At 37.5% G+C, this 18767-nt stretch overlaps 1 protein-coding gene across 2 annotated transcripts in view; it reads left to right on the top strand.

Moving 5' to 3' along the window:
- The window catches only part of PLXDC2 (plexin domain containing 2), a 412633-nt gene extending 394176 nt beyond the window's left edge, over positions 1-18457 (top strand). For both annotated transcript variants that reach the window (XM_070255121.1, XM_014737064.3), the window contains exon 15: positions 11061-18457. In XM_070255121.1, the coding sequence (XP_070111222.1) occupies positions 11061-11177 (117 nt within the window). In that variant the 3' untranslated portion in view covers positions 11178-18457. The remainder of the gene's footprint in view (positions 1-11060) is intronic.
- The last annotated feature ends 310 nt before the right edge of the window (positions 18458-18767 follow it).

Raw genomic sequence — 18767 nt, 5'->3', positions numbered from 1 at the left:
TGCAATGCAATCTGTTAGATGCTCTTAATATCACAGAGGGTAAACACCCATCCCAGGTTGCCCTCTGCCGTCCTAGTTCATGTCTGTTGTCTGATATAATGGTTAATGGTTCTCTCATTCACTCTCAAAAGTGTCCTAATTTGGCTAATGTCATATGGTCACCCTATGTATAATCATATTTGCCAGCTTATCATATATGTGGAAATAAAGAAAATAAAAATTTTAAAGTCCAAATAGCCACATATGAATTCAATAATCATAAAATGAGCATCAAAGATATGATCAATGCTGAATAAAGGGTGCAGTTGGGTACAGTAAAATTCTTAAGAAAGAGAGATTAATCAGGGGGAATTTCATTAAAAAGGTAGTGTTTGAGCAGAGTCTTGAAAGAGTGCTATGCTGTGCCTAAGCAAAGAGGAAGAGGACATGACATTTCACATGGAAAAGAGGTATTATGATTTTACAGAAGCACTGAATCAAGAAAGGGCAAGATGAATTCAACTATATATTGCTATCTATGGACAAGTATTAGGAGTGACTTTAACGTAGTTGGAGGTTAGATGTGATGGGCTTTGAAGAACTAACTTTGAAGTCTGGGCTTCATTCTGTAGGCAGTGAGAATCCATGATGTTATAAAGAAGTAGAAGTTGACAATAGTGGTGGGGATGTGGGCTGGAGAAAGCTGGAAGAAGAGTAAAAGAACCCCCAGAAGAGAGTTATAAGGCTCTATCAGTAATTCATGTGTGAGGTGATAGCTGAGAGCTGAATTTGGGTATTGATAGAAGGAGTGGAATGGGGCTAATTCAAGAGCCACATGAAGGAAGAAGATAGAACTTAGCAGTTTTGTGTGCTTAAAGCTTTGCATCTGGAATTGCTTTCAATTAATTATCTTTGATTCTCGCTACTCACCAGTGAGGTCCATAAATGTGGGCATTATTTTATTCCTGTTTTACAGATAAGATAACTGAGATTCCAGGAAATTAAGCAATTTCCAAAAGTCCTATAGCTAATTAGTGGTAAAGGTGGGGAGGATGCCCTGGTTCTTTGCACTGAATATGTGGAATGAAGAGGAAAGATGCAAAGGTAATTCCAAAGTACAAAATCTGAGCAACTTGGAAATTAAATTTTCTAGTGACAGAATTATCAACATCAGAAAGCAAAGTTAGTTTAAGAAGGAAAATGAAGGGGTGGATTTTAAGCAGGTTTGTTTTGAGCAATTAACAAACATTTGGTTCTATTCAAGACATCCGTAAAACATTTGGTCCACATCAAAAGGTGCTTGATATTTGGTCCTGTCCAAAACAAGACATTTGGTCATAAGACATTTGGTCCATGCCAAAAGATCCTTGACATTTGGTCCTTCCAAAATGTCCATGAGCATATTTGGCCCATGCCAAACGGTTTTGGACAGGACTAAATATCAAAGACCTTTTGGTGTGGACCCAATGTCTCCACGGACATTTTGGACAGGACCAAATATGACCAGATATCAAGGAGCTTTTGGTGTGGACCAAATGTCTTATGGACCAAATGTTTGATGGATGTTTTGGACAGGACCAAATGTCAAGGACTTTTTTGGTATAGACCAAATGTCTGATGGATGTTTTGGACAGGACCAAATGTCAAGGACCTTTTGGTGTAGACCAAATGTCTTATGGACCAATTGTCTGATGGATGTTTTGGACAGGACCAAATGTCAAGGACCTTTTTGGTGTAGACCAAATGTCTTATGGACCAGATGTCTAATGGATGTTTTGGACTGGACCAAATAGCAAGGACCTTTTGACGTGGACCAAATGTCTTATGGGCAATTTTGGACAAAACCAAGCGTCCTGCAAGGGATTGGAGCTAATGGTCGAATCTCAATTGGGCCTCTCCAAAAAAGCAACTGAAGAAAAGGAATGGATTAAGTTTAAGCAGTCGGATGAGAAAATAATGGAAGTTACAATAATGAAAGTGGAAACCCAAGAGAATAAAGAAGAATGTTATGGAGAAGAGAGAGATTAGAGCACTCATGACTAAACCTTAGAACATGCTAACATTTAGTGTTTATAAACCTGGAAAAGAGACAAGCTTAAGAGGAAAATAAAATAGAGATGCAAGGGAATATGCCATCATAGGAAGCCAGAAAAAAGGAGAGGCTCAGGGATGAAGGGGAGGCAGCAGTGTCAAGTGCTCTAGAGAAGTCCCAGAAAAAGAGAAAAATGGTACTAACTTGACAATGAGAACATTTGTAACCTGTGAGAATGCAGTTTCAAGGGAGGGAAGAGGCACCAGATTGAAGAGGGTAAAAAATGGTTTTGTAATGTCAAGGCAACAGATTCAGTCAGACATTCAAGAGAGATTTAGTACTGAGGATACAAAGAAACATCAAATAAAGGGTTTTTCTGATGTTGAGTGCAGGTATAAGGAAAAGAAACATGAAAGGAGTTTTTTAAGGTGCGTGAGAAGGAGGAAGGAATGAAGTAACTTCATAGCAGAGACAGGATTGAGTAGGAGAAGCAGTTAACTGTGCAACAGAAGAAGATCTTTTTATTTCAGAGACGAAAGGATGAGTAGATATAAAGGCATCAATGAAGACAGTAGGGGAAGGATTGGAATCTTCTTAATGGCTGAATCTTCTCAGTAAAAATGGATGATGAAATTCAAGATTGAGGGAGGGCAGCATGGGACTGGATGAGTTTTGGTGTATCCTAAGGATTTAATAAGAGAAGAGTGAATGAATCACTGACTTCCCAGTTGAAAGAGTGATTCTGTGGTGCTGGGTTAACTTGAATATGTGACTTTTTCTGCAGTGGTTGGGACTGCTTAGGGCCTAGAATTGAAAATTTAGAAGATGAGGATTTATGACGAGGATGGGAGAGCTTATCTGGGATTTATTGTCATATAGATGAGGGAAGAGAAACTAAGTTGAGAGAAGTGGCCCACCATGGAATTCAGGCTGACAGGAAGTTAAGTGAAGTCTGTGTGAATTGTGGAGATTAATGAGAGGCAATGCTCCATAATCTAAAGGATTTAGAGGCTGTATAGTGCCACGAGATGGCCAGGCCTTGGAGATGGCTGTTTTGAGATGGTAGAATGAGCAATATAGAAGAGATGGAAGTAGATATCTTCAAAATGATCCAGGAGGAACCTTGAGGAAGAGCATGTTGAAGTCGGTGAAGTTGCTAGAGGGGATAAAGTAGAGGAGGAAAAAAACTAAAGCTCACAAAACCAGTGGCTGAGGTTTTCTAAAGACCTAGAATAAGTCCTGCGAAGAGCATCAGGGCTACAATGATGAGGAATTTCATTCTGTCCTTCGTCTTTATATTCAATCTGCCCAAGAAATCATCTCTGATGACTCAAATCCGAATGGAGTCTCTTTCCTCGAAACTCATAGCATTTATTGTCAAATACTTTCAGCGGATACTTGATTTTATACTGAGCAATGAAATCTCTTGTCTGTGCATTTTTACTTGTATTATTGGTTAGTTCCTGTTCAAGTGTCTGTATGCAAATATCTTATTTTCCCTAAACATACCTAAAATGCCTTATCTTCAGCACTGTGTTTTATGTATAGACTCTTTAAGAGTAACATTATTGTCTTACTGAATGCAGTTATCGCTGCATGAATGTGCTAATAATCACTATCACCAGTCATTCTCATTTTGGGTAGCAAAGTAGCCAATAATGGACTCAAGTCAAAAGGGGAAAAAAGAAAGCCAAGAAGATAGCTTGTCACTCAAGAATCTGGTTGCTGTGCTCCATGTGGGGCATAAACTATAGAGTAAGATCTATGTAAGTCAACGCAAACACTTACTGTGAGTCTCCTTGCTTATGCCATTTTGCTAGACATGGTAGATCAATGGGGGACCAAGGGCAGGGCATTGGGAGCAGTCTGTCCAGCTGCTGGTCATAAGGGCATGTGTCGTTTGTAGAAAATGGTAAAATTATAATAAAACCGACTAAATTAAATTTTTATTATCACTATGTGCCAGAAATTCTAAATGGTGTTAAAAGCTTTTGCTGATCTAAGTTCTAAAGAGTTGATTCAGTTACTGTTGAGTGTTACCAACATAATATATATGTAAACTTCAACTTTGCACAGTTTTATTACTTATCCTTTTGTAAACATTGTCTTCTTCCTGGAGATTAATTCAGAGAACTCCCAGTTACACACTTGGCCCCTGACAGCAGACTCAGCTGCATGCATGCGTTTAGAGACTGAGTTCATAAGAGTCTGGAGTCCTTTGTACTTGTGTGGGTTCAGCGGGTCACCAACCTGTATAATACTACGTAGATCCGTGTTAAAGCGGTAGATTCAGAACAAAGGGTGATAGCATTGTGGTTGTAAAGACAAAGAAACAGACCTTGAACTACTTCAATTCTATTATTGCAAAGTGCAAATCATTCTCTGAGCCTTGTGGAGCTCACTCATTTGGCAGTATTCCTTCATGTGTCTTTTTTCCCTTTTTTCAAAACTTCGTTAATTCATTCTATTTCCCCTTTTTGTATGGGAATATTTATTTGCAATTTTTCTTTTTTTTTACTGACATAGTTACATCTATCAAGCTCCAAACAGGAAGATTTTCACCATCTGCATTTCTTTTCTGGCCATTATTATTATTCATTTCTTTTCATGATTATTACCGAAAATAATGTTGTCTTATGGAGGAGGCGGATGTTATAAAAAGGATCTACTCCAGATGTCAGATATCTTTGGTACACCACTGCTGTGGCTGTTTCAGAGTTGAACAGGATATGACACTTGACCCCAAGGACATATACATAGAGCAGGACATATACATACACCATACGTATGCAACCATATACACAGCCACAATGTGTGCCACAGTGTAATGAGAGATATAGATAAATAAAAGGATATGTCTGAGACAACACAGGAGGGTGAAGAGTGACTTCTCACCTATAACTGGGACTCCAGAAAGCTTTCTTGGAAATAATTGAAATGGATAGTGTTTGTATAAGTCAGGATGATAAAGTGGCATCTCAGGTTGGGGGAATACCACAGGCAAAAACTATGGGATGGAGAAGGAACTGAGAGAAGTACGGTTTGACAGTGGTTCTCAGCCCTCACTGGGCATCTGACTGCCCTGAAGAGCTTTTTAAAAATACGCTTGCCTGGACCCCAGCCAGAGATTCTGCTCGGTGGACTGAGGGAGGCCTCGACGTCAATACTTTGTTTTTAGTCTCTTCAGGTGATTTTATTTTTAGTCAGGTCTGAGAACCACCAGGCTGTGAAAGAAAATAATGGACATTAAGTGTTTGAAATGTATTGAAATGAAACATGAGATATTTCTTCCCATATTAAAGAGTTTGTACTTATTTAGCAGCCAATGGAGAATCACTTCACTTTTATTTTAAGAGTACTTTAGTTTTCAGAAGATCATAGGAATAATGTGATGGTTTTGTTAATCTCGCTATATAGCTGTTCTCTATATGCTTTGGGGCAACATTCATCTTGGACACGTACCAACTATGTTATATTAACTAATTCTTCAGGATCACCCATCAGACAGTTCTAGAATGGAGGTAACGTGCCAATGGCAAGTAGGTAGTGTAGGTTGGAGAAGAGGTGGCTGCGGGACACTTGGACAGCTGCCACAGGAGGAAGAGCAACCGAAATCGGATGAGCAGAGAATGTGTGAAAGAACACCCAGGCCTTGCTTCACACAACAGTTATTTCTTGGAATCTTGGCCACCAGAAGATGGACAAATCAATTTGAGTTACTCTTTTTAAGGAAAAAGTGGCCTAAAATTCATGAAGCAAAGAGGCACAGCCACAAACAGGAGTGGTTTATTTTAATTAGATTGCAAGTTTTACTGGCCAGGGCCTAAAGCCATAGTGTTCCACTATAGGTAGGGTTGCCAAATAAAATTCAGGACACCCAGGTAAATTTGAATTTCAAATTAAAAAAATGAGTAATTTTTTACTATAAGTGTGTCTCATGAAGGAGTTTTAAAAAAATTACTTGTTGTTTACCTGAAATTCAAACTTAACTAGTGCCCTGTCTATCTATTTGCTAAATCTTGCAACCCAGACTTACAACTGTTAAGACTGAAATAACATTCAACACAAAATAAGCAGAATAGAGAATAATTTGTATTTGGAAGTATGAAAAGGAAGAAAACTCCCTTCCACTGAACAGTCAAACTTTATCAAAGCTAAATATAGGAAGGCTGCCCCTGCTGAATGTACGTTCAATTCCCACAAAGGTCCACTGGAGACCCAAGGAAGGTCAAAGTTCAGTATTTTTTCTTCCACTCACTTTTAAAGAATGCTCCTGTATGAAGAGACCTTAGAGAATCATAGCCTTCACTATTCAAAGTGTGTTGTGTGGACCAGCAGCATCAGCACCACCCAGGCACCTGATAGGATGCAGAAACCAGGCCCTCCCCCAGACCCAGTGAATCAGAATCTGCGTCTTAACAAGGCCCCCTGGGATCTCCATGCAAATCAAGTTTGAGAAATGCAAATCGAGTTCTGTTTAGTTTTTAAACACATACTCTGGGAAGGTATAGTACCCATGGGCTCCCTCAGGGCTCAGAGTGGGTACGCAGGGGTCCCTTCATCACAATGAAGGGAGACCTACTCTGTGTGATCCTGTTTAGGCTTCCAGGTAAGATCTCGTTGGAACAAAAGGTTTGTGACTTAAAATTTTTTTAATTGAAAAAGAAAAGAAAAGAAGCTTGAAAAACAATAATCCAGTTCATTTCATTTTCCAAATGGGAAGAGTGAGTAACAAAGAAAACACGTGACTTTGCCTGAGTCCTGTGGTGGGAAATGACAGGACTGTGATGCTGTCCAAGCCTCATAATCCCAGCATCTTTCCACTTCGCTGCTGTGCACTGAAGAACACAGCACCAAACACCAGATATTTCGGAACAACTGCTTGTCAAGTGCCATCAAGCACCACAGGTGTCTTCTAGCTGGGCCTTGAATTTCAAAATCAACTCCTTTCGTGCTCATGCCTCGTAACTTCCTTCAAGGGCTCATCCAATCCACAGAAAGCGCTATTTGCTTTGCTCTCCGAGCTTGAAGAGGTCTCCAGCTGCAGGTTGTGTATGCTGCTAACTGAGAGTACCCTGCAGGTTTGTTTGTGGATATTTCAGCTAATTATCTTGCCACAGACCATTGAGACAGATCTGGATGACTGTGCAATTAATAGTGCCGAAGAAGTAATTAGGGAGAATACCCGCACGCACGGCCCCCCCAGTGCTGACACATCAGTGTGAGCATTTCCTTCTGAATGTGATTAATTACATAAATAATTCTCAGAAATGAAATTAGAGATCACCCACGCATCACACCCGGTAATGTTTTAAGGCATTACTGCCTGAATCTGTGTAATGAATTAACACGACAGTCTGGTTTGAATTTTTCAATTTTCAGCAGCCATCCTGCTCTGTTAGCAAGTGACCCTGTGGCCCCTATCAGTTTCTGTAACAGTTTGAATGAGTCATTCTGAAAAGAACACAGATTTGAAAATATCTGAGCCTCGAGAAAGAAGTGTACACACTGGATTGTGACCCATCACGCTTCATGGCAGAGCCAGACATGATGACCAGGTTTCTAGATCCCTTTGTCCACTAGATAGATGCCTCATGTTAGAGCACCAGCATGAAAGATTTTCCCACGAGAACTAAATATTCAACCATTCTGTTACAGTCATAGTACTGCCCCATTATTTTCATTTGTAAGGAAATCTTTGAGCAACTGCTGGTTGACATACAAAAGCAATTTCAGTTAGAACTGATTTACATAGATTTCCCTTAAACTTAGGAATCCTAAAAGTTAGTGGAGAAAGACAGGAGGGACGATGATGAGAAGAACCACAAAACGGAGGAGTTTTTAAAATCATTCTTTTTTTTCCCCCAGTGTTAAAGTCAATTATTTTACGCAGTCAAGTACAAGGATTCTACAGTTTTAGAAGACAAACCCTTAGCTATCATTTTACAAATGAGGAAACTAAGGCCCAGAGAAAGCAACTGATGTATTTAAGATCATATCATTGATTTGTGATATGTGAAAGTGTTCTAGAAAGGAAGCAGATTGGTACTAACTAGAAGAAAGTAATTGGTAAAGCTGTTACTCTTGTTCAACATTTTCAGGGCTAACATTGAGATATCAACAAATTGTAAACGAATGTGAAATCAGATCAAATTTTCTAAACCCCAGTTGCATGGTATTTGTTAGATCTCATTATAAGTTTTCAGATATTATTATGGAAAATGTCTTTTCTTTTAATCTAGTCAAAAACTGTAGGGGTAGGCATAAATTTTTTAGTTTTGCACAAATAAGATAGTTTTCTTGAATAATTTCGTAGCTGGATTATACCTATTCTATTTTGTTCATCTTTAGAAAGTTTATTTGAAATCTATATTAAATCTTACCTCCATGTATTTTCCTCACCTTTCCAACCTACACTGACAATCTCTTTCCCCTGAAATGTTTTTTTCTCCCATATGAATGAGAAACCATGTTCTATACCTTTCTTTGGTCGTATGTCCTTCAACATATGACCCAATAATTCCACTTCTGAGGATTTATAAAAGGAACTAATCAGAGATATATACCCATCAGGTTAGCAGGAAAGATATTTATTGTAACACTATTTATATTGTCAAAAAAATTGGAAAAAGTCTCAAAAACAAATTGACTATATAAATCATGAGTTAGTTATAAGTAGTTTACTCTAGAGACTTTTAAAATAATTTTGTAGAGGAATAGTTCATGAATTTTTGTTACTCAGTGTTTACTTAAGTGGAGAAAAAGGGAATTCATAAAACAGTATGTGCGATGATTTAATGTTTCTAGAAATGCATGTAAGTGATGTAGTGGTGAGATCTCTAGTAATTTTATATGTTGTTGGGGTACTTCTATTTTTTTCCTACAAAGAATAGTAACAAAATCAAGAGAAATTTTCTTTAAGGTTATGTAATTAATTCAGAAAATAAGTTAGTATTGTGTTAACAGAAGAGGCTTCACTTCCGTCATTTTTGAGGACCTCTGTGATGAGCCTGCAGAGGACATGGTAAACATTACCAATAATCCTGCAATCTTTTCACCTAAGACAGAGAATTATTGACTTAGTATTTCTGATTTATTAATAGGATACTGATGTTGTTGGTAATGTTATATTTTTAAGACTGAAATAAAAATAGAACCATGTTCACAAATTTCGGGTGACTTATACGCAAACCACTAAATTTTTAAGAACTAATTTCTATATCACGGGCAATTAACTTTGGAAGTAGTTAGACCTCATTTTAAATCTTGGCTCTGCCAGTTGCTAGCTTTACAGCTTTGTGCAAAATATAAATGATTGAGTTGTGCATATTAAATGAGATCATATATGTAAATCACTTAGTACAAAGCATGAAATACGATTCAAAGCTTAATAAAATATAACCTTCACAAGCATCATCATCAACATTCTCATCATCTGCATTCCTTTTTAATGAAAAGTCACCTATCCCACAATATCTTTACATGCTGGGTCGTAAATTAGTGCTAGTTCACAAGGCTATACTTGCCAGCCAGACCTTATAAACGTGGAGATTCAGAGCAAAGACTTAGTGGTGCTACTTGACTCAGAGAAGGACTAGGGCAGTTATGGATCCGGAAGTCCAGTTGTGAAGTCTCTGAAACCAGAGTGGAAGTCATAAATAATGAGTACAGCAGCATATTGGTGTTGTCCCACAAACAGGAGTGACCATGAGTAAGAGTATCTATCTCCCTGGAGATGCTTACTACATTTCCATTGATGGTGATTTTTAGTTCCAAAAAGGACACACTATTTTTCTATTTAGCCCTCTCTTAGTTTTAACTTCTTCTTTTGGAAAATAAGGACAGTTCCATTTCACTTACCTCATGGGACTTATTCAGCTAATAAAAGTAAAGCATTCTGACCACATAACGTTATATAGACAGCATGTAATATAATTAGTAGGCAGAACGCAGTTACCTTGATTGGTATTTTTCCAGAAAGTAGAGTAGATACTCATTCCTACTTGATGTAAAAACTCTTCTATGGCCATTAATCATTGACAGGGAAATATAATTGGCAAATCTAGAAAGCTGCCAAATGCTGGTATATCTACACTGATATTTAACATTTTTCACATTAAAATTCTTTAGATAGAAATAAACTTCCTTCAATATTTCTTGTCTTATTTACTGTAAAATTGCAGGCAGTCTGATAAATGGAGTAATAGTTTCTAGTGTCACTGTGGCTGGGAAATGCATTTGAGTGTCTTCTGCTACTATAACTTAATAATTCATTTCAGCACTTCTACGTGTAAATCGCAAAAGGTTTGACGGACAGAGTGCTGGGAAGAAATGCGCTCTTTTTGTCAATACAAATAACTTGTATTTTAGGACTGTGTGCAAAAAAAAAATGTCCACATGTACAGTTACTGAGTTCATAGGCTCGAGATTGTCCACACCCTGTGATGTTGGGTTCAGTTTTCAGGGCATGACATCTGTTAATTTTCAAGCCGAAAAAGTTATATATGAGACGTCTCAGCTTAATAAATAATTTCTTAAGATACTAAGTGATTTTTATTTTAGTTTATTTACCAGGAAGTCTAGTCCCTAATTTGAAGTACACTTCTAAGAACTGTGCAGAATTTTATGGGCTTATGTTTTTGAGTGAATTAATAAGGAAAATGAAGTGATATCATTATTGACTTCTGGAGAAGAGAAAGTGTCAGTGGCTATATATTAAGAAGACTTGTTTTTATTGCAGCTCATTTTTGCCGAGTTATATTTTGGCACTTCTAGAATCTTTTAGACATAAATATGCATGAGGCATAAATCCTGCCTTTACGAAGCTCTCAATCCTACGGGGCCACCTGAAAGGTGCTGATCATACCATAATGGAGACGAAACACGGGACTTTTGCGGGTATATAATTCTGACCATGGTGGTGATGAGAGATAATTTCATGGGTTACTAAATTTAGTTTAGAAGTTAATCTAAAGTATTTGGCAAATATCTTTTTCTTGTGATGTGATCATCGCCCAGGTGTTCATTACTTTTTCATTTTCTCTTTTAGAGACGCCCCAGCAGATGGCCTGCAATGAAGTTTCGAAGAGGTTCTGGCCATCCTGCCTATGCTGAGGTTGAACCAGTGGGAGAGAAAGAAGGTTTCATTGTATCAGAGCAATGCTAAAATTTCTAGGACAGAACAGCACCAGTGCTGGCTTACAGGTGTTAAGACTAAAATTTTGCCTATACCTTTAAGACAAATAAACAAACACACACACACACACACACAAAGGAATCCTAAGCTGCTGTAGCCTGAAGGAGACAAGATTTCTGGACAAGCCCAGCCCAGGAAGGGAGAAAGAAAAACTAAAACTTAAACAAGATACCATTTACCACTGAACATAGAATTCCCTAGTGGAATGACATCAATAGTTCACTCAGAACATCTCCTGTGGGCTTATCAGAAGTTTGACAAGATTACAATGCTGTTGGCTTAGGTGCAGGGTTGCAAAGGGATCGAGAAAAAAGAATAACAAGAAAGCTTTAGTTCACGAGGGACCTACACTTTGGTTCAAATTTTCTTCTCTGATGTCTCAAAGACAACACTGTTCCAAAGCCGGAACCATTTCGCTCAAAAGAGCAATAATGAATGTTGCAAGATGGCTGAGAAAAATAGCTCCTGCAGGAGCAAAAACATACAGAGACTAAGAGATTTTCTATCTTTTCACCAGACGGGCGGCAAAAGGATTTTGTTTTTCTGGTCCAGCTCCACCTGTTCCAAAAAGTTCATTATTTTACAGGATGAATCTTTTATCTGTACTGGAGGTTCAGACGATGCCTCCCTCTTCCTTGTTAATGAAGGCCCTTTCTCTGAGCTGTGACAGAACTTACAAGCTTTTAGCTAAGGATTAGGAAAGAGGGAGTGGCAAATGAGGCCTTCCATTCTCCCACCTCAGAATAAAAGATCTGATTTGTTTTATGAAGCGTTGCCTCCATTTCCCAACTGTGAAGTCCTATGAAGACACAGTTGCTCTTGGCTGAAGGAAACGAAAGGAAACAATACAGAGAGTTCCTTAGTTGTTGTTTGAAGCAAAAATGTTAAGGGATTCTAATCATAGGGTTTTGTTTTTTTGGTTTTTTTTTTTTACTTTTTGCCATTTCAGTACTAAAGGCCCATTTTATTGTCGATTCCTGAGAAGCCATTCAAATCAGCATATCCCTGGCGAGAAAAAGATCGAGAGAACCCTGCTGAATCATACAGTAATTTTCTTTAAAGCACATAGTAGTTACATAAATATATATATAAATATATTTTTGTTTATAACTAACACAAGGCAGGCTCTTGTGACTCTAAGAGTGCATTTTGTCATCAAGACAAGAATGCAAGATGCATTACTGCATACTTCCATAGAGTTGTAAAATAATCCTTAATATTAGAATATTTTTATGTCACTTAGCGAAAGTGGTTCAATTAATTGCAGTGCCGATCATTATCCTGCCGATTTGAGCCACTCCTTCATTCCTATCAACCTCTTCCCTCCCTGGTTAGAGAAAACAGATGCAAAAGCTCCTTAGATGGATCTGTCATTTGCCCTGGAATCACAATCCAGATTTCCAAAGTTCCCCTGAATGAAGAAAAGAAAGGCATCCGTTGAGCAGGAAAGCGGTTAATATATATACTGAGCTCCTGAAGTTTAAATTCAGGTACTGTGTGTACAGTTCATCAACATCTCGACCCATGAAACTTACATCCTGTGCCAAGAAGCTGTTGGTTCTTGTAGGGTACAGTGTCCAACATTTGCAGATTCGGGTATAAAGAAGCAGAGAAGTCTCTTACACAGCACTTTATCAATGGCTTAGCATCTGTACGCGGTGTCTACATTGAATGACATCAGTCCACTAACCAAGTATCGTATTTATCGTCACAATTGTCTGATGCAAACTAGTGCCATTTTCCATCATTCTATATTGCTTTACACTTGTAAGTACCTGATGAGGGTGGCAACCTAACCTACTTAGTTAATAATTGCAAAAAAATTGACAAGCAAGGTGATTGAAGGATGTGATGACAATCTGTCTGCTGTAGCTGCTTTCTGTTTATATGAAATATCCCACCCTTATTTCTTGTGGATTAGGTTTGATCAGATAGCAATAAGCAAATGACTTGCCAATGTAACTGGTGCAACTGGTATTCTACAAAGACATAAGGAGCACACAGACGATTCCTTTTAGGATAAGAAGATGCTTCTTTCACTAGCTTTTGTGGTAGGTGTGGCTTCCAACAGCAGTTGATTGACAGTTGTATAAATCCCGCATATATATCCAACTCCTTACACAATTCTTTGAAGTAGTAATGTTATCTTTATACCCTTTCATTTTCCATTTTTGTTCAGAAGAATTGACAATTCTCTAGAAAAATGTAAAACCCTCTGAATTGTTCTGTGAACTAAAGCACTAAGGAAGAAAGACAACATGTTGCAGGTAAAAAGGCTGCTGATGTGCAGGAAAACCTCTTCATAGAACTCAGAGTTAAAGGTGGTGAGAAGTTTCCATTGTATGTGAACTTTTGGTGGTAAGAGAAAAGCTGACTGAATCCCCTTTTTTCGTGAAAACTTCATCCTATTTTGTTTCTGGTTTATTCTTGGTGCCCATTTTCTCCAAAGGAAGAGCAAATGCAAAGAGCTTCTAGAAATCCAGAATGGATGCTGCTGCTTTAGACTTTACGTATATTAGGTATTACAAAGGGCGCTTCTGTACATTGCTTAATATCTTTTGAACATGTTAGAGAATAACAATAATAATTAAAAGATTAAGAACAGCAAAGGAACACACAAACCTCTGGTGAAATCAGGTAAATGGAGCTACTGAGGAAATTAGTTATTTTATCTTAATTATTTGTAAAAATGATATTCAGTAATTAAAGTTATTAAAAGTCAAGAAAAATATCTTAAGCCAGCCAGATGGCACTGACCACAATGTTGCTTTGTTTATGAAGGGTTTGGACTTCAAGATATACTAACAAATATAAAACAAAAGATAAATGATAACATACAATTTACCCCCAATTATTATTTTAGTTTGAGATACCTAGGGATTTGCTAATCTCTCGCATGTGGCTTCTAGAACTATGCTGCACAATATTATATCCAGGAGCCGAATGTGGTTATTTATTTAAATTTAGATTAATTAAAATTAAATAAAAATTCTGTTCTGAGTCACACTAGCCACATTTCAAGTGCCCAGTAGCCACAAGTGGCTTGTGGCTACCATATTGAACAACGCAGAACATTACCATCATGTAGAAAATTGGATTACATAGTGCTGTAGAGGTCTTTCCTTTTACTTCCCTCTCCTTTAAAAAAAAGGAGGAGAAGGAAAAAAGAGGAGATTTGGTAGTTCCTGGGCATATCTAAGCATTTTTTATCTCAGAGAGCAATGTGGAGTAAGGAAAAGAATACTGGCTGACCCAGCTTTGAGTCTCCATTCTTGTTATTTTGGAAAATCACTTTTAACCTCCAGGAGACTCAGTTTGTGATTTGGGGAAATAAAAATATTTTTGTCCTATCTTCCTTGCAAGATTATTATTATGCAGATTGACTAAATGTACAGGTGTACAGACTTTTAAAACCTTATGTCAAAGTAACCCATATAAAGCACATCTATTGGTCCAACCAGCACAAATTTGCATTCAGAGGAAGAAAGGTCCATCAGTCCAGAAAGCATTCAAAGACAATCAAATTGATCTGTTTCTTGAGAAAATGCCAAAGGAGAATACATTCAAAACACACAGCAAATTGCTTAAGTTTCTTTTTTCCCATCTTAATATTTTCTCTTAATGTTTCCTCTACATGACATCTCTCCCAATGTCTCTCCTCTCCCAGGCCACAGCGTCCTGTGTGCATCCTTCAACTGGCTCAGTTCTTTCCAATGGAGTCCCTTAGCCTCTCTGGTGTCTTCTGATTTCCCAGTCTACTCATCACAGCAAAGGGAGGCCCGAGAGCTAACCAGCAGTGTTCTCTTTAGAAGGAAATACCTCAAGTACAAATAATTTCAAATATTAGTTTATCCCTGGTAGCATGAATACAAGGGGCTATCACATTAAACTATAAATATGTGAAACAATTTTAAATGTAAAAATTTGCAAATGCAGACTCTACAAAAGGAATCAAATTAAGTTAAATTATGCTAATACGCAGATATATATTCTCAGATTAGTATTTTTTATTAGTTTTTGGCAAAAAAAATTTCTTATGTTGTTTCCTCATTCTGAAGGAGTATAAATTTGGTAATGCCCCAAGTGTCTATTGTCCATTTGAGATAAAGTTTTGCTGGAACACACATCTTGGTTCAAGACACTTCCATTCCATGATAAGAAATTAATATTTAAATAACACTAACTTAAAAATAGATCCTATGGCTATGGTTTCTCCTTCCTGTGACATGTTATTTTGTTTTGTATTTCTTCAGGGCTTTTTCACATGTTTTATTACGATGTGCCCTGCTCATTCCAAAAGGTTGCTCTTGCTTTTTCTTTCCCACCACAGCTCACGGCGCACTATGGACATCAGCATCCATATGCCAGAATCATGGGAGATATCTAATCCAACCTCTTCATTTCACAGATCAGAAAATTGAGGCCCAGAGAGAGAGAATAATTTTCCCAGTATCGGCACTGGGTCTTGAGCTTAAAACTCCTGACTGGTTATTTTTGTTCCAGTTCTCTTTGCCTACACCCCTTTGTTGGCATTTAAGACCAACCAAGCAGCTTAGAAGGCACAGTCCATCTAAAGGCTAACTTTATTTGCCACATTGACTGTCTGCTCTGTCCTCTATTATGGAACATTGGGCCAAGCTTCCTCTGTCATGTTGCTGTCTTAAGAAAGGTGCCATTTGTATAGCAACCAGCGATTCCAAGTTCTAGCCTAATATCACAGGGTCTTTAGTTGGCTTCAAATATTCCTTCCCCCTTCTCCTACCTGTCTCCATCTAAATTAGCAATACTATTTATCTTTGTCGATTTAAAATTATTCTCCCTTTGTTTCTTTTCTTCCCAAACGTACCTGAATGCTAATCATCTTCATAGCATATTTTCTTATGACATATATGATCACAATTCTTATTTGCTTTTTAAACTATTTGAGCATTTTTCCCTAAAAAAGATTTTTTGAGCAAATATTACAAGGTCTGTGGAATTGCCTATTATCTACCCGTATTTACCTTGTGTTTGTGAAGCACTTTGCCTTTTACAGAGCACTTTGATGCATCCCTTTGTTTGTTCATTCAATCACTCAGTTCACTTAAATATTTATTAAGCACTTACTGGAGCCAAGTTCCTGTGCAAGATCTAGTGGTTTATAGTGACAAATACAAATAGTGAGAGATCAAGCTTGTCCACTGATAACGATAATATGGTGAAATCCTCAAACACAACTTCACAAGGAGGTGGGATCAACATTACTCTATTCAATTTCCAATTCCAATTTTCTATTCTACTTAGATAGGGAACAATCCAGATTCTGCCTGAAGAATGCTTCTGAATGATACATCTGTGCTGTTTGCTCTATTTCAAAGGATCTGTTAATTTTACTTATGAGAAGAAAAGTTACTCATCCGAAGTTTAGACCCAGGAGGACCTTCTAGGTCACTTGAATTCTTTCTGACCAGATGCAGTTCACTTTCCCACACCAATGTTTCTTTTGTGACTTTTTGAAGTATCAAGATCATGAAATAGTCCAGGAAACCCAGTGTATCAAAGACGCATTTGCACTTTAGATCTGTGTGGCTGTTTGCCATTTATTAGGCTGTCTCCAGTTTTCTCAGCCTCGGCACTATTGCCATTTTAGGCTCCATAATTCTTTGTTAGGGGAATGGGAGTGGTCCCGTGCATCGCACAGTGTTTGGCAGCTTCCGTGCTTCTATTGAGAATATGCAAGTAGCTCACATACAGCCCTCTGCCCAGTTGTGACAACTAAATATGTCTCCAGACATAGCCAAACGTCTCCTGGGGTAGGATTGGGAAAACTACTGGATTAGCTAGTGAGCAAAATATATCAGGAGAAAAAAGCACACATTTCTCTTTCTCTTGTCACTTAATCTTCATCATAGATAAGTTTTCATTCACAATAAGACTTAGAACCATAAACTCTGAATTAGAAGGGGCTATGAAAGTCACCAGCTCAGCCACAACCCAACATCATCCTTATCTATCTCTCCATCTCTTGGTTTTACAAACGTATTGAGAGAAGATCGGAAGATTGGTTATCTCTGGGAACTTGGGAATTGACTTTTTCAGAGCTGGAGATAAGGCTGCTCAGTAATTACGCTTTGCTGCTGTAATAGCTGCTGCAGTGGTTTTTGCTTCCAGGTGGGGACTTGGGGTCACACAACTTCTGTATCTCAGACTTTGCTTTGAGGAGTTTTCTTTTGGTCATTTCACACATCTACAAATTTTGTTCTTTCGTCTCTTTACCTTTAAAATGTGCGTAGAAGTTAAAGTTTGGTACATCTAATTTTAAGCATATCTGGATGAGCTTTTGATCTGATACTGATTTTTTATTGTCCCTCTTTGGGGAAAAAAATTTTTTTGACTATCCTCAGTAATTGAAAATTGAAAATTTCTAAGTTAGAATGTCTAAATCTGTCAAGCCAAAGTTCCTACTGATTTGATGTGCCTTATGTCAGTTTTCCTGTAAGGTCTATGATTTCCTATGATTAACTTTGAACCCAATCAGTTTGTACTTGTGTCTATTCTGTACCAATTGGAAAACTTGGTGAAGTTATACAAAGACAAACCCTTAAGAAAATTCCTAGAAATAACAAACCCCCAGGGAGAGTATCAGGCCTCCTTTTATTCCTTTGCTGGAAGACCAACCTAGATTTGAAAGCACTCATAATTATTTTCTACAAGTTGCTTCTATGGATATACAGTTGAAAACCTTGATGGCAAACTCTAAGGCTATGGAATATTGACAAGCACACTCAGAGTGAATTCTCATAAGACAATCATGGAAATCAGAACACCCCAACCCAGGAGACCCTCAAGCGTGCATATAATTTTCTACTATACCACTGTCATATCAGACAATATGGTGTTACTTAACATTTTGATTAAGTTGATCTTCTAATTTCAACTTAAATTGTAACACAGCTGCCTAATTATTGCCTGACATAACTTTTAAACTATCCAGTGCCCACTGCTCTCACAATGATTATTGCAAAGTGGTAAGATGATAATTATTCCAGTAAAATCATATAATTTCTTGGATCACTTCTCTATAACAAGTTTATGGAAAACATCATCACTGACTTCTCAATAATACATTTATTATAAATGACCAAATTATGTCTAGAGAAATAAATTGCTCAAAACTCATTGTAAATGAATTTCCAGATCACTGTTCACACTGAAAGATTGTGTTACTTTAAATCCAGAATAAAAGGCTGGAAAAAAATTCATGCAAATCATACACTGGTACACATCGTTTTGTAATTTCTAAGATTTATTAACATTTGAGAATTAGTGAAAAAAAAAAAAATCGACTCCTGATGGAAGAAAGTAAAAAATTTTAACTTGGCAAACAGTGATATATTCATTTTGATTTCAGCTGAAAAATCTCAGTGACTTCTCTCATTCCCACTGGAGTGCTGATTTTTAAAAACAGTCTCTCTTTTCCTTAGCATTACAAAAAATATATATTCGTGACCAACATTTCACTTACTAATCATGCAGCTATAAACCTTTTGTGCCTATCGAATAGATACATAGCATGAAACT

Source organism: Equus caballus, chromosome 29, assembly GCF_041296265.1.
Source record: "Equus caballus isolate H_3958 breed thoroughbred chromosome 29, TB-T2T, whole genome shotgun sequence".
Taxonomy (NCBI): Eukaryota; Metazoa; Chordata; class Mammalia; order Perissodactyla; family Equidae; genus Equus; species Equus caballus.
Note: the sequence above shows the minus strand (reverse complement) of the source record. Positions and strands in the feature narration are given on the sequence as shown.